The sequence below is a fragment of the Lutzomyia longipalpis genome, chromosome 2 (assembly GCF_024334085.1).
Source record: "Lutzomyia longipalpis isolate SR_M1_2022 chromosome 2, ASM2433408v1".
NCBI lineage: Eukaryota > Metazoa > Arthropoda > Insecta > Diptera > Psychodidae > Lutzomyia > Lutzomyia longipalpis.
This window is the reverse complement of record NC_074708.1, coordinates 27,739,924-27,761,463: the sequence shown is the minus strand read 5'-3', so window position 1 is coordinate 27,761,463 and position 21,540 is coordinate 27,739,924. Positions and strand designations below refer to the sequence as shown.

The 21,540-nt window shown below is 33.6% G+C and overlaps 2 protein-coding genes across 8 annotated transcripts in view; one reads left to right on the top strand and one right to left on the bottom strand.

Moving 5' to 3' along the window:
• Window positions 1–21,540, top strand: part of LOC129789858 (serine/arginine repetitive matrix protein 1-like) — a 982,101-nt gene that overhangs the window by 756,993 nt on the left and 203,568 nt on the right. The gene's annotated exons all lie outside the window — the stretch shown is intronic.
• LOC129789853 (nose resistant to fluoxetine protein 6-like) lies at window positions 8,821–18,497 on the bottom strand. Its single transcript, XM_055826935.1, has 8 exons — window positions 17,794–18,497; window positions 13,254–13,400; window positions 11,853–12,076; window positions 10,698–10,986; window positions 10,119–10,633; window positions 9,723–9,916; window positions 9,187–9,649; window positions 8,821–9,115 (listed from the first exon to the last, which is right to left on the bottom strand). Exons 1-8 carry the CDS (start codon window positions 18,068–18,070, stop codon window positions 8,915–8,917), a joined length of 2,310 nt encoding a protein of 769 aa, XP_055682910.1. The 5' UTR covers window positions 18,071–18,497; the 3' UTR covers window positions 8,821–8,914.

The window sequence follows — 21,540 nt, the reverse complement described above, 5'->3', positions numbered from 1 at the left end:
ATTATTTTTTAACTTATCTACAGTATTAAGTAAATTTTCCCATTGTTTACATTTTCAAATATTTTAAAGACAATTTCCGGTTCAAGTTTAAATATTTCATCCCAAATGAAGGAAATTTCATATACATATATATAAATAGTTTGAATTAGAATATTTCCATCTTCATCACGCTCTAAAAGCATATAAACAAACAGGTTTGGTGGATGTACACAACATCTTAAGCTTTTCTTTTTCCGACTGCGATCCGAATTTCTCCAAAATTACATCACAAAAAAGAGTTAAAAATTTTCTATTACAAAATTTTTTTTTTCTAACTCTTGTATAATTTCATTTAAAGTACTAATACTTCCACTTTGCTCCTCCCATTGAAAAGCATTTTTAAAAATTCTGTATATAACTTCTTTTCTTACTTGAGTATGGGTTTCAATTTGATATTTCAAAAAATTTATTACTGTCCATCCAAAACAAAGGGCTCTTTCAAGATTAGTATTTTCATTGTATTTGCAAAGGAAATCCAACAACGCTTTCTCTCCATGAATTTTTGCGATGTACGTGCAGTAGATAAATTTAGGCATACGGTTCTTGCTCTTTGCTAACACGTAAAGCTCGTATTCATCGAATATAGATTTTCCTCCAAAATGTTGACTTTTTCCCAATTCTTGAATAATATTTCGAGGCACTATTTGGACAATTCTGCCTATAATTGGCAAATATTTAATGTCTTTTTCCCAAAAATGATATAATATTGAATGGTTATCAGAATTATTCCTAAAGCTTTGGACAAAAAATGATTTTTTAAATTTGTTACTTTTTGATTCAATAAATGAAAATCCTTTTTGCAATAAGTAATTAATGCAATGACAAAGCAGGATGTCGTCCGCATATCCAATTGCGTATGTATCAAATTTATCCTTATCTTCATGATCTGTGCCTTTACAAAACATGTCCAAAAACTCAAAAGTAATTTCATCTTCGAGAGCAATATCACAAATTCTTTTAAGAAATTTCGTTTCGTCCATTGCCTTGTGAAATCCTATTCTCGATATTCTACTTTTGAATAGATTATAGAATTGTTTTGCTTTGCTTCCTTTACAAAATATACTGAGATCATTGAAAAATTTTGCTACAGGGATTTCGAGAAAATTAGATTTTACACAAATGTATGAGAGAATGATATGAAAAGAATTTTTGTTTCTCAGAGATTGATAATAAAAATCCCCAGAACAAATGCAGCCTGACACGTTTGATAATTTTTTTCCAATGAAACAATATTTAAGAGCTTTCAAGAATATTTTTGTGTAATCCTTCTTCAACTCAGTACTATAAAAATCTCCAACATGTTCGTGGATGTCTTCTAAAAGACCTGTTTCTACGTCTTCATCTTGAATTATGTGAAATATAATGTTTCTCATTAATGATAATTTTACTTCATAGCGGAACATTTCAAAGACATCATCGGTACCGCTTGAGTAAAAGGTGCAAAAATATTTTAAGATCTTTGTAGTGTTATGCTTATCATATTTAAAGTTGGCTTCTATAAATTCTGGAACGTCATTGAAATTTTCATATTTTATTCCTTTATTGGCCCAATTTTCCCAAAGAAAATTGTAAATTGTTTGAAAATTTGAGAATGTTCTATAATCAAACAATAAAGATTGTAACAAAGACTCGAAAAAATTAGATAAAATCGCATTTTTACATTTATCAGTAGTTATTTTAAATATTCCTAAATTAATTTTTTCATGAATCAACAGATTGACAAATCTACAAGTCTGATGTTTTCTATTTATGTGCTTTATAAATCTTTTAAAATCATCCAGGCTGCCTTTTTCAATTCCATTTATTATACCCACAGCGAAGAAGTATTCCCCAAAAGTTTGATGAATAAATTCATATTTTCCTTCATATCGTGTAACGAAGCCTCGCTCAAGGATGTCAATCTCCTCTTTTTTAAGTACATTCTCAAATGAATGTCTTTTATTATTTTCAGATGATTCATCAAATAAATTGTTTGCAAAGGTAATATAAAGATTCCTTACTCTCTGTATTTCATTTGACTTTTTTTCCAGAGAAGAAGCAGATGTTGGATCAATTCCTTGTTTCTCAAAGTAATTATCAAAGGATTGTTCAAAGATTTTGTTGTACAGCCACAATTCATTGAATTCACTTTCATTAGTTGGGTCGAAAATTGTTAAATTTTCTGGATTATTTTTGAACATACTCACAGCAATTTCAATTATTATTTTCAGGTATAGTGGGGTTTCAATTATATATTTTCGGATAGTATAATATTCATCCGATATTAGGAAATTTTTAAAAATTGGGAAAATCGTTGAAGTATCTTCCATTTCCTTGTTCAATTTTTTCTCGAGATATTCAGTACTTTGGTCAATAGTATACATTAATAATTCGATTTCCTCAAATGTTTCCAGCTCCTTTAGAATTGAACTGCAATGTAATCGCCCCGAAATGAAAATTTTCATATTAAGAAGTTTGAGTATTTGTATCAAATTCAAAACAATTCTCTCATAAGTTGGCATTATTTCGTCAAAACCGTCAAAGATAAGCAAAATCTTGGCCTTTTCAAGCGTTAAATAAAACTCAAAAAGTTCTTCCTCCAAAGAATTTTCTTTAATATTTAGAATTTTGTGGAGAAGAAAACTTTTTGCTTGCATTTCAGAAGAAAATTCAAATTGTCCCGCGCAGAGTTTTTCCCAAAAAACATTCGAAAATGCCCGCAGCTCAATAAATTCAACCCAAAATTCTGGATATTTTTTCTTAAAATCAATCACAAGCTTTTGCAATGTAGCAGATTTTCCTATTCCCGGATTTCCCTTCACAACACAATGAGAATATTTCTGTAAGAGACTTTCTTCACGAATTTGTTTATGTGATGAAGTCTCAAAGCTCCTTTCAATATAAGGCTCAGGAATTTTATTTAAAGACAAAGCTTTACCGATTTTCAATGAAGTGGATTCAATAAGATGAATAAACATTTTTTGTGAAAGAGTATTCTGGTCTTTCAATATATGTAATGAAACTGAAAATCCTTGAAGTTCAAAAAAGACTTCTTGCAAAACATTTTCTTTTGATTTTCCAGTGAGATCATTCAAAGAAAACGGCGGTAATTTAGGGAAAGAAGTTTCTTTTTTAATCTTTCCCACAAATACTAAATTATCTTTAACAATCAACTGTCCTGTTTCAATTTCTTCGTCAACCAGAACAACAACTCTTCTGTCGTAAGATTTAAGGGCTTCATAACAAAGATTATTTAATTTTGAAATTGGAATTAAAAGTAGATTCGAATCATTTTTTTGAATGGAAAATAAAACTTTTAAAGCATTTAATTTACAGCATCTTTCATCTCGAACTATTTTACCCTTTGTTTCCAAGATATTGCGAATCATTTCTAAAGATTCTTCTTTAAAATTATGAGCCATGGAAATTGCTTTTGGAAGCTCACTGGGGTATTCTTTTGATATTCTTGGCAATTCAACGTCCAGCATGGTATTTGAGATTAGTTTTTCAAAATCCCTTCTTGTCAAGAATTTACGTTTCTTTTCTTTATCAATTTTGAGAAAATTTAGAATGTTATCTCGAAGCAATCTGTAATAAGCTTCTTCTCTGATTTTAAATACTCTTTTAATTAACATATCATTCAGATCCTTGAGATCTTCACAATTTGGTGACTCTGACACGTAAATAAAATTCTCAATAAAATATTTAGAATTTTCGTTAAAATTTTCATAATTTGTTTTAAGTTCGATGTACTTTTCATTTTCGTCTAAATTTTCAAAGATTATTCTATCTAACTTTCTGATTTCTGTTTCTAGATTGTGGATTCCATTAAAAACTTGGACAAACGCTGAGTCTTGAACAGGAATTTTGCAGATATTCTTTGAAAGTTTTGCCGTTGTCCAGAAGATAAATTTGAGCTTTTCATTTCCTTTATGATTTTTCCTTATTTCTGCAACACTCTTAAAATATGCCCATAAACAGAAATCTTCGTTTTTACCCAAAAGAATCTGTGGTGTGATAAGCTTATTCTCATAGTGCTTAGCCTGAATTAAAATGAGATGAGATGTTCCATCAATCTCACATTTACAGACTACGTCGTCGAATTTGCCATATCCTTTAACTTCGTAACCCAGTGAGAAGTTCTTGCAGTCTAACTTCTGAAGCATCAATGCGAGATGAAGTAGAATTTCTTTCTGAAATTCAAATCCAACGTCGGAAGTTTTATTTGATTCGTACGTTTCATTCATTGTACTATCCATATAACTCTGAAAGAAATTCCAAATTAAATTAAAATTAAAAAAATTAAAATTAAAAATACGATGTCACACAGCGCTTGCTAGACTTTCGCTTTCCCTCTCTCTTTCTCTCTCTCTCTCTCTCTCTCTGTGAGATGATTATAAAAAAATGAATGAATGAATGACTAATAACCTTATCTAATTTTCCTATTTATCGTGAAATCTATAATACAATGTACAGGCTTATACTCATAAATTAATTCACACTTAAAGATCTTTGATTAAAGCGTCTTAAATTTTCCAAATAATTTCGTACGCACAAAACTAATATTAACGATTTATATCTAATCTATCTAATGATAAAGGGATAAAGATAATAGAGCTTGTCGACCACAAAGAGAGGTACTGAGATGGCGTGATACGCAACTTGCATTTCGTTTTATGTACAAAAATTTCACCATGTCAATAATGAAAAAAATCTATATATTGTCGTTCCGGAGATATCGCCTTCTAAAATTTGCATTTTATCTCTCGAGCTTGATAAGTCCGACGCTTAATGTATACATAATATAAATGTAAAGTAATACATTTTTCTAGTTGATCAAAATCGGTCAAGCCGTTTTCGAGTTGTAGCCCATTTTCGATGAGAAATTGTGGTGGCCATATTGACTAAAGGGCTTCACCGATTTTCAAGTATGAGGCATGTATGAGTATGAGGGGTTATTCAAAATGGCGGACGCAGAGGTGGAAGGTAAAATTTAACATCATAATCGGATGTCTTCTGGTCAATATTTAAACTTTGCCGTTTACTGCAAGTCTCTGTCTATCACCATTCTCTTGCAATTTTAGTTTTTCATTTGATCAACTCGGGATCAAATAAAAGCTCTCAACAAACCCTACAACTCTCTAGAACATCCAAAGTTTCAAAAGTGACCGCTAGGGGGCCAAAAATCAAAAACAAAATTTTCGATGAGTTTTCGGTGAATATCTCGAAAACGGCAACATAATTTTTTTTTCATTTTTTGATATGTTGTAGAAGACTATATTATCTATCACCATGCTGAAAATGAAGAAAATCTATGGATCCGTTCTCGAGATATAGCCTTCCAAAGTTGGCATGTCATATCTCGGGTTCTACAAGTCCGATTTTGATCAACTCAAGCGCAAATGAAAGGTTTCGTGAAACCCTACAAATGTCTAGATCATTGCAACTTTGAGAAATGACCGCGAGAGGCGCTAAAGTCAAAATCAAATTTTTTTTACCATTATCGATCTTTTTTGCCATTATCGATTTACTTCATATTTGAATATGTTATAGTTGAGGTTAAGACCTTTCCAACGATAGCTCAAAATCGAAAATCTATGGAGCCGGTCCCGGGGTATGGCATTTTAAAGATTTCGTGGGGGAAGACTTCAACTTTTCCCGATTTTACGCGTATTTAAATTAATTTGCGTAATAGTTTTCTCTCACAAAATTGGTACACTGAAAGAAACACAGCTTTCGTAAGCTTGGTCAGCTTACCAGTACATCTTACAATATTTACCTGAATATTTCTCAAAAATAAATTAAGGGTGCAATGTATAGAGCAATCATGCTCTCATCCAAAAGATCGCCGCTTCAAATACATAAACCGGAAAGTGCGCCCCATCCGTCGTCGGGCAATTATATCACGTTGAGCGTTTTGATCAGGAGATTGATACATTTCTATCCGTAAAAAAGTCCTCACTATTCTTCCACATGGAGAACAATAATACATCGTGTGACCGGTCCTGTCCCAATATGCGACATAGAGCCAAAATTTTTTTACATTTCTGAATAAGAAAAAAAATTGATTTTTTTTACAAAATCACTTAAAATTCACGGCGGCAAAATTGAACAGATCACTTGCACTGCTGATCTCCACAATAAGCTTACTTTAGCTGCAGTGGATTGAAAGCGACCATAATCACGGCCACCCCAACCAAACGCCCCAAACAAATCAGAATCTGATCTGCACTGCTGATATATGTACGAATTACTAAACATTTTACACGAAAGTCTTTTATGTAGAAAGACGAGGTAAATTGTCGCTTCGCTTTAATTTACCTCACCCCTCTGCGCGGGGATTTGTTGCGCTTCGCGAAAATTTTAGGTATACATAAATCGAGTGTGCCAGAACATATTAAACTAATAGAAAATACATTAAAATGGAATGAACAGAGATGATATCGAAAGAATTCCTAAAATATTGGCAAAAATTAGCTAAAAATTATTTTATTTGAAAGGGGGCTCTGGAGGGGAAATATTACGTCTCCTGAATGCAGCCGTAGGCCATTTAAAACCGCCTGATATAAGGAGCCTCTGTACCAAATTTCATTGCGATCGGGCGTAGAATTATATACTTAGCTGTACAGATGCGATTACCAACAAACAGACCTTTCTTTATTAAGAAAGAAGATAAGAAATTAGAAATCTACTAGTCAACCCGAGCCACCAATCACGTGTGAGCAAACTCCATTTTGAGCTATAAAAGGGGGGCTTATATTAGTGGGGGGATGGATAATACGTACCCCGAAAAATTTTTAAAATAAAAAAATCCCGTTATCTGACCCTTCAGCAGGTAGAAAATGGGAAAAAATCAATTTTTCTGTGGGGGGCTATAAAGGGGGGAAGGGCGGAATCCCATATAGCGCTTGCAACTCGTATTGACCCCATCTACCCCCATACCAAATTTCATGAAGATCGGCCCAGCCGTTTCGGAGGAGTTCATGTGCCAAAAAACATATATAGACTTTTCAGCTTTACATATTAAGATACATATTAAGATTAATGAATTAGAGCAATAAAACAAGCCATCCGCCAACGGTGGTTGATAATACATTTCATCGATTAAGATAGGTATTATTGATAAATACTCTACTCCCAGGGGCGCTCAACCCCGGAATTCAGTACTTTTCGTGAAACATCTGTCGACCGATCAGACGAAGGGATTAATTTACAAAATTCCACTTGCAATCGAAACTACATTCAATTAGCTTTCGATTAATCATCCGGATTGACTTATCTATATAATAAAGATTAATTATAAAAAAAAAGTTAAAGTGTTTCTCGGGAATCGGTCGAGATTCATCGAGACTCAAGAATTCCTCATACATTTTGCTCAACAAAAAGTGAATTTGTTTCACATAATTGAGGTTAAACCATCCCCTTGTCTACTCTAAATTATCATTTTGACCACAAAAATTCTAGAAAAAAATAAAACGAATTTCCATCAAAATTCTCCTCATCATCCATTTATTATTTACTCTAAATGTCACAGAACAATATTTTAGTACGTTGTGTCAGACTTGGTGAGAGTAGGATGCGCTTGTGCTAGCAAGCGAACAATCGGGTGTAAGATATGGGGGGGTATCAATTTAAATGATCATGAAATAGTTTACAATGAAGAGAAATATTTTTAAAACTGAAGTTTGAATTAGTGAAATATTTAAGTTGTTAACTATCAGAATAGTGAAAAATTGCGAAAATTTATTGTAAGCTGGCGAGGAAGTCACCAACAGCAGTAGAGGGCTAACGGCAACGTTGGACTTTTGATTGGGCTCAATAAGACTACAGTTTATCCTCTGTCTCTCCTCAAATGTGAGAGATTTTTGGAGTGCTGCAGAGTGAACTTTATTCATATGAATTGGACCTGGAATTTTATTTCGTGAGGAATTGAATACCAAGGAAAGTGTACTGGACAAAGATGTATGATCCTATAGAATCATGATGAGCACTGTGAAGTCGTGAAGAATCTTCTTGATTGAATATTAAGGATGCAATTGTGAGAAAACTAAGCTGAGACGATGGTACTTAGATTAGTACGACGAGGGAATACATCTTGAAAATAGCTCTACGAAAAATTGGACGTATCTTGCCGGATGGAGTCGAAAACATCACTTTAAAGCCATGCTGGGATGAAAAGGGGAGCATTTCGGTGTGCTGGAGATTTTCTTTGTGGAGGAGAGTCAAACTCGATGACTAGAGAAATGAGGGCCCGCGTTTCATCGAAAGTCTTGGAAGGCTATCTAGACATAGAGAGATCGACATTGAAGTAGATGCAGATTAAATTTCAGAGGCAGAATATTTTACGATGGAATAGTAAGCTTTTAGTAGAGGAGGAAAACACGTGTGGAAAATTTAAAGTTATCATCAATTAGTTTAGCTAGTAAACAATTTAACTTAAGAAAGATCATTTTGATTTTGAATGCGTTTTTTTCAGTCTTACATGATATTTGTGGTAATTTAAGCTTTTGCTCTTTATTGTGTTTATTTTGATTTAAATTCAGTTGTTAAAGATGTTAGATATGGATAGTAACGTTGTTTGAAGTACTTTTGACCACTCGTATGGTCTGCAACTTCATCGTTGAAAAGGATCAAAGAAATCCTTCAATATTCTTTTCTTAAACGTGAGAGTTAATTTTAGGAAAATGTCAGACCTATCACAAAGATGTAATGTAAGAGACACGATCAGTTTAAAGGAATAATAATTGTAAAAGAAATTTGTATATTAGCCCAAATGGGCAGTTTACAATAAATCATTTAATTCAATATTTTAGTATATTTTGCATACAAAATTTGTTAAATTTCGTCACAATTTGCAACGTCAGCTTATAAATAATTTTTGGGTTTTGTTCTCGCCTCAATCTAGGAGAGATTTAATAACATTCGTACTGTAGACAATTTCCTTCTTTTCCTGTTGATTTTTATCCGGAACTGCGCTCCCTCTTCGTCTCGATGGTGCCCTAAATAGGAGCTTTTTTATATTTCCAAATGGTGTGTCAAAGAGCAATGTTAGAGCAATGGAGGTGAGAGCAATCCACAGGAATTCATTAAATCTCAACTGAAAGACGCAAAATAAAAAAAAAATTAAAGATTTTCGAATTAGCAAAGACACACAAATTCAGTCCTTACCGTCGAGGGGATGAATTCATACCGCTCAGGGGTACGTGTACGTCCGACGTTGTAGAAGAAGACTGGAAACTGTGTGAGATAGATGGCATAGGAGAGGCGCGTCGTGACTAGGAAGCCTTCCCAGGAGAGAAGCCGACTCAGCAGAGATTCATACCCAAGGTGGGATGTGAAGATGATCCACGCGAAGAAGCTGCACCATGCAATTGGTGCAAATGCTGCATAGTGCGCTGCATGCGTTGCATTGTACTCATAGCCTATGCTACCCATTGGAGCGGGTCCGAAGAAGGCCACCAGCATGAGGGCTGTGTTGATGTACCAGCCAACTTTTAGCTGTGTCGGTGTGAGTGTTAGATCCCTGTAACGGCGTAGGACATAGCCCAGCAAGACTCCCATGGCGTAGACAGTGGCCCTATGTGCTGGGAGGATGTACATGTAGTTGGCAGTGTCAAAAAGTTGGGAGATCCTGAAAGTTCAAAGAGATCAATGAATCCTTTCTGATCCCATTTTGAATGAAATCTTTTAAGTTTAAAACTTACGATGTCCCGAAGAAGATGTAGTTCGCAAGTCTTCTTGTAACAGTAACATGGTATCTGGCAGCAGTTGATATTCCGGCAATAGCCAAGATTGTCATGAGAGTCTTTCTGGGCCATTTGAATAGCCCAACGGCTATCAGAGGCGACAAGATGAAGAGCTGTGTGTCTATTCCAACATGATGTGTGTGGGTTAAGCACTGCAAGGATCATTTTTGGATCATTTTTAAATATTTCAGAACAGTTAAGTTTTTTGAAAAATTTTTAGAGCAGTTAAAGGATTAGTTATTTATTCAGATCGGTTGAAGTATTTGTTAACTGCTAAGAGCAGTTAAATCAGCAGTTAGTTAGAAATTGTTAGATTACTGAAAACTAAAAAACTGATACATTGTCTGTTCTCACCATGTTCTCGAAGCCAAAGTAATTGTGAATGAAGAGAAGATTCCTCCACCAGGTGGTTTTGCAGATATCCGCGTGCGTCGTTATCACGAGATTCCATTGAGGTCCTGTTCCCAAAAGCGGGAGGATAAATGTGCAGAAGAGAATAAGAGCTCCGAGTGTGGGAACAAGCCTCAAGAAACGTCCAGCGTACTCCTGAACAACTCTGATGGGTTGACCTCTCTGAAGACGCCCATAGAGGGAGTATGTTGTTAGAAGGCCACTCAGCATGATGAAGGGATCAGTATACAAGCTAGCTGCTCTTCCTATAACCGTCCACGGTTGTCCTAAGTACTCTGACATCTCTGTTCTGTTCGAATATGGTCCAAAGAAGAGAGCCATGGACTTGTGAGCAATTATGAGCATAACTGCATTGAAGAAACGGATCCCGTGGACGCTGGCAATGTCATTTGAATCTCTTGTGAAGCTGAATAAGGATTGAGTGTTTTTTCGCAGGGAGAAAGTTAGGAACCATTCGTCTGAAATGATTGGAAGGAATTAAAGAAAATCTAGATAGTTTCAAAAAAATTACTTCAGACATACTTTTATTCTCGCTTGTTGACTTAAAGTCGTAAAGAGTCATCAGAGCTGCTAAGAGTAGGACTACCAGGAAGACTCCACCAGCAATTAGGGTGCTCTGATCAATTCTAGGAAGTGTCTGCTTTGTTTGGCACATTTCCTTGTCGATGCGGACCTTAAGATCAATTTTCGTAGCTGCTGTAAACTCCTTAGCGTACTCCAGAAGGGACAGTTCGATGTCCGTATGGGAGCATCCGGATGGAACACAGAGAGCCCAGTTTATGGTTGAAAATCTGGGAACTCTGTGACCAGGCTGGGAAGATTAAAGGAAAATTTAAGAAAAGTTTATTTCATTTTGATTTTTAAAAAAAAATCAAGAAGCGAATAAAATATTAAATTCTCATATGTCGTATTTTTTAATAAATGATTAGCCTCTCGATGGGTTTGTATCTCTGCTAGAATTTATTTTTCGAAACTTGGAAAAATGTTTATTTGTATGGAACGGAATTAAAATGCATTACGCGTATTTTGCCTAATGATCTGATTTTATTGGTTCTCACAGCTATTTTATGCACTGAATTCTTTATAGAATAAAGCTGCAGATGGACACAGAAGTTTCTTTTAATTTGCATATTTAAAAGGAAATGCAAAAAAAATGAATAAAATTGAAGAACTTCTAAGTAATTCAAACGATTTTTTCTTTATCTGAGAATGGACAAAGAGTTTCGTTTTAACGCATAAATTCAAGGCTTTCAATTCAAAAATTTCTTCTCTATTCATGTGAGAAGTTTTGGCTTTTTTTACGCTAAGAGTTTACTGGAATTTCGCGAGATTTGTTTGACGAGGGTCAATTGATGAACAATTAACACATTGCAAATTTTTTTTAGCAGAACTTCTGTGGTCGATGACCGTCACCAGGGTTCATTGCAGGCTCAACAATTTTCTTTTTGTGAACTCCGTGCTCTATTTTTTACTTCCAGGAAGAGAACGAAAATATTGATTGTTGTCTTATTTGGCAAGATGATCAGCTTCTTTCAATTAGCATTCCGCATTTGTACGCGAACCTATGAAGTCATTTCCATGATTCGCCTTTTTTTACGCCCAGCTCTAATTTCTTCGCACCTCTCGCAGTGAAAAAAAAACCACGCGAGCGCCAAAGTTTCCCGCCAAAATACTCACGTCGTTGAATTCACTTCGGAAGGCGCTGTGGGACTGAAGAAGCTGATGCAGGAACTTCATGCGCACATACTTGTCCGGAACTTCGGGCTGCAACGAGGCCAAGCAGTACTGCCCACGGATTTTCTCAGCTACATCCAAAACGTCCAGGCACTGATCAAAGTCCCCCAATTGATTGACATTGCCATTGAGGAGTCCTGAGGGAAGTTTAGCTGAACTGTCGAGCACTAAATGAGCAAAGGTGGGATGAGAAAAAAAAAGCAAGAGAAGCATTATTGAGTGATAATCGGTGGGTTTTCGCGTCTTTTTGCATAAAACTGCCACCAATGCTAATGATGGCTCACAAGAAATTGCTAATTATAATCAAGAAATGGCCTTTTTACTTAACTTCTTAACCATTTCAGATCTTTAAACTCACATTGAATAGATTTGAATTGATCTGATCTAAAATTTTGTTAGGCTAAAAAGAGATTTTCCAACACATTTTCCAGAAAAATTTTTTAATAATAAATAAATTATTTTTTAATTTAATTTCTATAAAACAAATATAAGGCAAAATTGCAGTAGAAAATTAATAATCTACCCAAGAAAAAAGGAAAATAAGTGAAAAAATCGTTAAAAATCTACCAAAACTTGTTAAAAATATCTGAAATTATTTTAAAAATATATTTTTTTGAATTAAATTTTAAATTAGATCTTCTAATAAATAGCTTATAGTGAAGATTTCATCATTATTCTATGTTTGGATCTTCGAAATAAAATCGAAGATTCTAGTGGAAAATTCGAAAAGATTTGTGAAAAAAATTTTTTTTTTAAATTATTATGATTTTTCACAACAGAAATAAATAAGAATTGTCAACTATTCAATTAGCTTTTTCACATCTTTTTTTTTAGTTTTTCAAATTTTGTTTGAAAAATTTAATTTTTGCTCCTCGTTGCAAATAAATCTGCTACACAATAAGCAACGAATTGGCTGAAAAATAACCTTTTGAAGGTAAATTCTGCATATTTTTTTCTGAGAGAACCTGGTAAAAATTGCAATAAAAAACAATAGAAGTGTACAGAGGTAGAATTCTTATGCAATTCTTTACAAATTACCGCCCCTTGAGGGGACATATTTCTTCTGCAGCTCTTTAGCAGATGCTATATGCTGCAACAATTAGCCCAGAATGATGAATGGGAATGCTTAAAGAGACTTCACAAAGTACGTAGATGAGTCTTTAATAAAAGAATTACTTTTCTTTTGGAACGTTTCAGTTATTGGTGGCTGTGAGAGGAAAATTCAGTAGCAATTTGCATAAATAAAATCTACATAAGTTGATGACTTTATTGACATGCTAATTCGTGTGTGTTGCGTGTGCAGAAAGACGTTATTTCTCATCAATGAAAGAACACCATTCTTACTTCTAATGGCCCACATGTCGAAGTTCTTGAGCCCACTGAAGTACTTAGCCGTCTGTTGGCGACACTTTTGCGAAACAGCTGCACTCCTTGCGGGGTTGAAGGGCATCCCAAGGGCACCATAGCGACTTCCCAGAGCTTTCAGTAAACCTGTAAATTGCGGAAAAAGTGCTTCAGTGGTCCATAAAATATTTTAATGAGATTTTTAGCTTGACTCTTTGCACCTTTTAGCTGTGATTCTTTTTTTGTAACCTACGTCTAATTCATGACAATTTTTGTCAGGATTGTCTTCCATTTATTTTTATAACTCCCCAAAAATCTGCTAATTGCCTACTCAAATAACATTCTTCACCATATTTAAGAATATTTCGAGAGGCAAATTAAAATGGATTTTTTTTTCATTGTTGATAGTTTCGCTTTCAGATTTAAGCGGGGGGAACTGGGAGCTACTTTTATTGCCACAACGCGCTTCGGGGCAATTTAGTCTGGATTGGAAGGTGAAATCTCTTAATTAATTTGTTGTGATCATTTTTGGCCCAATAGGTGATACAAACGTTCATGTTTGCTAAATTAAAATCCAGAATTTTATAATTTTTTGTAGGGAGTTTTGATATACAGATGAATTTATAGATTTATTAAGAAGAGAGAAAAGCTTTGTCATAAACTTGGAGAGGATATGATACATTATTTGGAGCTTTACATGCTTTGACGTCTTTTGTACACAAATCTAAAAATTGTCTATAACGTTTTTCTGAGATGAACGATTTTTCCGTAGAATTTTGTAGTTATAATTAGCTTGCAATTTATATAAGAAATTCACAAAATACTGCCTTAGTTTTTTGAAGTATTAGCCTTCAAACCTTTAAAGTATTTAAATGAAATTGATAAAAAAAGGTTTGAGTTTTCATGATAAAATCAAGAAATTTTCCAAGATTTGAAGAGAATCGAAATATTTCTCAAAGAATATTCACCCCTCGTAAAAATTGATTATAAAAAAGAAAAACCTAAAGACAAAAAAGATAAGAAAATTATAAAAGAAGAGAAGAGAAGAGAAAGAAGTATTAAGAAAACTATAAAAACTAACATTCTTCTACGCTCTTAATTTAATCGTCCCATAAATGTTTTGCTCTATTAATTTTGCTCTCAATTTTCATGAAAAACTTAATATAAACGTAAGGAAAGTTCGTGAAAATTCTGAGACGACCTGATTTTTGAGGAATTTCCGTCAATAAAAATGAAATTTTAAACTGAACCAATTATTCTGATTTTGTACTGAAACCATCGATTTCCCGTCTATAAAATTGATTTCCTTTTGGACTTTTAATTTAATTCAATAGAAACAGGAAAAATTAGTCAGTCAATATTAATTTAATCGAAATCAAATCAAGATTTAGATAAAAATCAAGGAATTTAGCAATGAAACATGCGAAACATGTCTCAGAACATGATTTATATAAAACGTTTCACAACATTGTCTAGGAGTTTATTTTCTTTTATTTTATTTAGTTGATAGCCTTTTCTTATTTTAGACCAGAGATTCTTTACATTGATCAAGCAAATTGTTTTCTAAAGAAATATATGAATATATTTAATCAAAAAAATAATAAAAAATGTTTTATTTATTAATTAGATTACATTAAATCTTGTAAATTATTTACTTTTAAAGTTCTATAAAGAAAATCCTCATTACAATCAAAAACTCTCGAAAAAGACAATTAATTTAGAATGTCAAAAAGGTTGCTTTTGCTGAAGACCTAACAAAATGTTAAGTTTATTTATTTTTTATATTTCTTTTTTTTTTGTTTTATTAAACTGACGTAGTTGTTTATCAGTTAAATCGTTTTTTAAATGAGCTTTTTAGGTTTTCACGCCTAATTATGCGAATGAACCAAAAAAGCTCATTTCCCCAGAACTCTGTATTAAATGCCAAAAATATCCCGGATAATGAACATTGAAATAATTGCGTTTTCCATCCAAACTATCATAAAACTATTTGCAGAGGTAATATTTATTTAGCAGAATAAATCTGTCTGTTCGTCGTCGCGTTAGATGCTCGCATAGACCGATCAATGTTGTATTAAATTAATATGTCCACATTATCACATTAACATGTCCAACCGCTTAAAGGAACATTTTTACACAGCCAATAGCCAATATCGTTGAGTATGATTCGCTTCAATGCCCCCATCAAAGTCAAGTTTATTATGGCGCGATGCATGGGTCGTGCGTTCTTACACATTTTCGCACAAATTTTGTATTTTATACGTATATTAGGATATGAAAAAAAAGCTTCTTTTAGTTGTCTTTTGAGTGTTTAAAAATTTTCATTCTAACGAAAATTCCTCGCTCTCGAATTTGGAAATTTTGGTGGAAATTTCTCGTTTTTTTTTTGGGTGAAGCTTTTTCGAAAGAAGCTCTTCGGCAATTCATTTTTTGGTGGGGCAGAGTGTATAGAAATCTCATTGAAATTCTCCCGATAATGCAATTTTGCGGTGAAATCACCGAATAAGAGCTCTAATTTTATTCACAATCACTCGCCCACAAGAATGCGCCGAACAATGGAAACAGAGACAAAAACAAGCGTGGAAAGTAAGAGTCTTTCCTCTTGCGTAAGACAATAACCAAGTTAATGTGGGTCCGCAAGTCGGTCGTCTCGAAAGCGAAATTTCGATGGAAGAGAGAAATTTCCACCATACAGCATGAGAAGGTTTCAATGTCAATGTCTTCACAATATTTGCAAATAGAGACGGATTATTTTTTCAGTTCAAATTAGAAAACTCACATGAGTTTCGTGAGACGTGCATTATGCAATAAATGTGCTAAGTTTTACTCATTGCAATTCCCCCCGGTTTATGGATTAGGCTGTGAGTTGGTGTTTAAAATTAGGGCCCCCTCAAAATGTTGAATTGATGAAAATTATAAAATGATGATTTGTTCGGAATTTCATCCATTAGAGGCCATCCGGACGCGTGACTCCTCATTTTTTCCCGGAAAGTTGTCTTTTTGTTTAAAAAAAAAATTGAAAAATTTATAATTTCCATCATTATGTCATGAGAAAACCTTTTGAAATCCAAACGACTGGATTTTGAGCTCGAGGCTGCCCAAAACAGCCCACCACCCTTCAGAGGTATCCATCCAAATTGCACGGAGTTTGTCACGATATGTGTCTTTTTGGAATTTTCTCACAAATGGTCAAGGAAAACGTCGCTCTCTGTCGCCTTTTCACATCGAAGAATGTTCGTGCGCCCAATTCATTTGAACTATTTGCTTTGGAATTGTTACTTAATTGTTGTTTTATTGGTGTGATTTTGCGATCAGATATGAAATTAAATATTAATATGCCAGACGTGCCGGCTAAAACAGCTTAAATTGCTAGTAATATGAAAATATTATTTATTGACTTTTTTTCTTTAAGATTTTCTTGCGGCTTTTTAAAGAAAAAGGAAAGTTCTTTTTATAATTTTAGTATTAATTCTAGAAAGACATTAATTTTCTTTTAACTGTTTTGTGACAATGAGTGTCTACAAATATATTTTTTAGATACTGGAATTATTTTTTAAAAAAAATCTTTTTTTTTTCTGTTTAAAATTCGCAAGAGGTAAGAATTTTTAGAGCGTTCAGAGCATAATGAAACGGAATTTTCTGAAGAAGAAAATATTTTTACTTAAAATCATTCATAGGGGAGGGCGGGGCTATTTCTTTAAATGAGTTAGCCTGTTACAGAGCAAAATGTGTTTTGGTTAAAATATCTGAATATTCTCATTCTTTACCAGATTTCATAACTTGACGGAGATGTCATTCTTTAGATCTCTCAAATCATAGAATTTAAAGGAATAAAACAGTTTTAAGAAAAAAACTTAACTTGAATTGATTTAGACTCATTTTTCTTAAAGATTTTTTTAAAATAACATTTCAACCATATTCTAATATTTTTAGGAATTTTTCAAGATTCTAAATTGCTCTTTAAGGAATTTCAGAACAAAATCTAGAATGACAATAATTTTCTTTTAATTTTTTTGTGACAATTAGTGTCAATATATTTTTTTAATCTAAAATCTAACAATTTTTCTCAAGAAAAGGAAAAAGAAGCTTTAAGTTTTGTTAAAGATTTTCGTTTTGTTGTAATATTTCAACCATTTTATAAAATTTTCACGAATTTCTTAAGATTCTAATTTAATTTTTTGAATGTCCTTTATCCTCCCTTGCAAATTCTGTGCTTAACCCTGTCTCTCTTCTTCAATTTACCTCATCGCAACACTTTATTCAAGCCTCTAAAAAAGTACTATAAATTCCCAAATCAAAAGACAAACTTTGGAATTAGAAGAAAAAGAATGGTTGAGATATATTCCACACGTGTCTGCAGAATTCTTTCCATTAATTTACGGGAGTTACTTTTTTTCTGCGTTCGACGTGATTAGACTACGGTGTGCCCCGAATTCTGCGAAATTCGCGCTTAGGCATTGATATGCAATCTCCATCCCAATTCAAATGTGCCCATCGTGTTAACACAGCTGCCCAAAAATGCCTTCTGGTCTTGACTCACCATCCTCGTGGACACTGTCGGGATCCTCCTCATTGACTGGTGGTAGTGTATTCTTGTCCGAGTGCCTCTGCCATCCCTTTGAGGGTTTCACCCCGAAGACGACACCCCCACTGCGGGGGATGTTGGCACCCCAGAAGCTCTTATTGAGGGACACAAAGGACCAATTGACGCTTGAGTTTGTGTACAGAGTCGTAGCTGAGGGCTGAATCGGAGGATCTGTGGCAAAATTGGAGCTGAGGAAGATTCCACAGAAGACCAAGAAAATCTTCAAAGGCATTTTCGTTTGTCACTTCACAGTTTTTTTTTCCTATTTCTTCTTCTTCGCAATAAATACACACAAAAAGAGCCTTCTCGCGATCACGATCACCCAAAAAAAAGATCACCAATTTTCACTTTTCATAATTCCCGCGCAATGTTTGTTTTTTTTTCCTCTAAAAAAATTCACCATAAATTTATTCTTTAAAAAAATTATGTGAATCTTCTCTCTGAACAAATAAATTCTCTGTCTTGTCCTATTGATAGAGCGAGAAAAAAATTGCACCTATAATGCTCACGGATGTAGCAGAGTAATTGATAGTGTCAATAGATTAGGAGACAAAATCACAAAAATCGCACTTTAGCACCTAATAACCGAAGAGAACGAAGCACTTGGGGAATGTCTTATTCGTGGCTCATCCGTCGACTTTGGAGGCCCACAATTGACTGCACAGTGACGATCGCGGGGCAGGTGATAAAAATTCACACAGGTGCGAGAAATTTTTCGCAGGGGAGCTTCGTGGATGTGTGTACCTCCCACTCCCACAGAGCTTCCCGCAAGACAAAAGCTCCGCACGAAGCTCCCGGCGCGGTGAAAAATGCCAAGACATGGCCACACCGAAATGACCCAGAGGTTCAGGTTGACTTCTCATTGACACGGTTGGTTTTTATATTGAAGTCCATCTGCGCAGATTTTATGGCAGTTTTATGCCTTTTTCTTCTTCTCCTGGAAATTCAAAAAGGATTTCTAGATAATTGAAGAGTCGTTAAAAATTAAAAGGATTCGAAAATATCCTTTGAAAGCTTCCTTTCAATTGGTAAGCTTTCAGTTCTTGGATGAGAAAATTCAGAGTTGAATACTAAAAGCAGAAAAGAATTTATAGATTACAGATAAATTTTCATTAACGGATGAATACTTAAAAAATATAATTTTATTTAAATAAAAAAAACTTAAACAAAAAAGATAAAATTCTAAACCAGAAAATTTAAGCCAGGTTATAGTCTGTTCTACAATATTAGTTCACTCAGAAAAATTAATAGATTCGATTAAATGAATGAATTGAATGACTCAAAATTATTTTTTGGGAAATTGTGAAGTTTAATTTCTTGAAAATTAAAAAAAAATTTCTAGGCATATCAGGGTTAAAAGTAAACAAATGGTTATTTAGTTCTACATTGTTGCAAAAATTAATGATAAAGCTTCTGTTTAATGTAAAATGGAAAGATTGATAAATTGCTTCAAAGCCCTTGGAGAAATTATGTAAGTTGCTTTGTTTAATTAATTTAGCTTTAAATTTTATTGTTAAGTAGAAGTTATGTAAATAGTTTAAGGAATAATTTATAGGTAATGAACTTAAATTATTATTTAAATTCGAACAATTTGATGAATCAATCAAGCAAGAAAAAAGCTCTTGGGTCAGAACTATCGATTTTTTTCTTGTAGATATTTCTTTATTAATGAATCTTAATTAAGAGACTTTTAGCTAATTTAAAATGTCTCAATTATCAATTTTTTTCAATGATATTTTTATCAAACAAAATTTAGAATTATGTAGAAGAATTTATTATTTATAAAGTTTTGATAGAATTAACGAAAAATTCTTCAAAAAATTGTTTTTAATTGATTTTTTGAACTGTGGTCCTTCTGATTGATATTCCAGCAATTGGCCGAAAGTTAGCGTTCTGACTCATTTATTTACATAGAAGAAGAAAAAAAATCCCCAATTCCAATATTCTCAATTAGATTTATTAGTGGAAAAGTGAGAAAAATTCGAGCGATTTTCTAATTTATAGTCCTCAAGTTAGCTAATTGAGCACCACACGTGCTCTTAATTTCACAATTCAGCCTTGACGTCGGACTCCTTGGCTTACGGTGTACCCTTGACCTCTCAGAGACATTCTGGGTCCTTCTGGATGGATTTTTTTGCATCTTCTTCGTAATATATAAAATCCACGTAAGTTGGTGGCATGCGTTCCTTTGAGTTTAATGTTTGGTTTTCCACGAAAATACAAATGAGGGGGAGGATTGAGCGTCATGTCAACAAAGTAATTAAAATGGGCATCAGCTAATCATCATTTTATAATCAGCAACGTGATTCAAATGAGCAATAAAACTTTTCCTTCTGCGCCACATTTTCTCGTACCCATTGTAATGTGATATAATTCAATTCAGGTAATCTAACAAAATAGCCGAGCCTTCGACGTCTTTTTACACAACGGACTTGAGTAATTTTTTTTCTTGTCTATGGGTGCTTCTCTATTGAACATATTGATTTTATTCCCAACACTTTTGTCCGCCAAATTCCATAAATTTATCTATGGGCGTTGATCTTTGCTGTTACAATGCTACGTTGCAAATGCAATTAAATAAATTCGTGTTTGTGGATTTTTAGGGTTAAAAAAAATGAAAATTTAATGGCACAATTAATGCAGTTCATGGACCAGTGAGAAGTGAATCTCCATAATACCGATTATTCTAATCAGATAAGATTTTCTCAATAATAAAATAAAAATTATCTCACCTTGACACGGTGAGAATCTTCGCGAGTGTTCTTGTAGCGCGCGCGCGCGTTTGGCAAATTAATACCTCTCGCAGAGCAATCTCACAGAGACGGGAACGATAAGAAGACACAATGGTACTTTTTGCGGTTAAAAATGCATTACTGCTGATCTCTATTGCATCACACACTGCCGTCATTGCACCCGCAAATTTCCCTCTTACGCGTGAAATTATCATTTGTCACGAAGAAATGCGGAAGGTGGATTGTTTGGTTCATTTCCTTCATCATCTCTTGATTAAACAATTAGTGATTCTTGGGATATTCTTAGCTCTCTTTACATATAGAATGAAAGCTTTTTATGAGCTTTGAGAGGTTCTTGCAAGCTTTTCTTTTTAGAAACATTTTTGGCTTTCTTCAATAAAGCGATGAAAATTCTATTCTTAATTGTATTACTTTAGCAAAATTCCAGACTAAATAAGATGCTAATTTTGCAATGAAAAATGAAGAAAAAAACATGCAATAATTCAGAAATAAAAAACTCTGCAAAAATAGACAATAATAGTCAAACAAATTGCATAAAACATAAATCTTTTATTTGTTGGTTGACCACGAACCAAATCTCCTACAATTTACTTACAAAGGTTACAAAGAGAGTTCAAAAATTAATAATTTTTCGCTATTGCAACATTCTTTATGTTCTTTGCAATATGTAATAATTCTTTTATTTGCGTTGATAATTTAACCTACTTTTCAAACCACTAAAAACTAATTTCTAAAGCTACAATAGTGCTGCATAAATAGTTTTAAATTAAAAATAAAAATCTAGTTCCAGAATAAAGTGGATTCCCCCGTGCAAGTTGTCGTCAGCATTAAATAGTAAATTGTAGCAGGTGGCAACATAATTCCTCTTAATTGGTCTTGGTGCTTATTTACCTGTTTAATTGGTACTTTCTATACACACTTGAACTTAAAATTGGCATCAATGAAAATT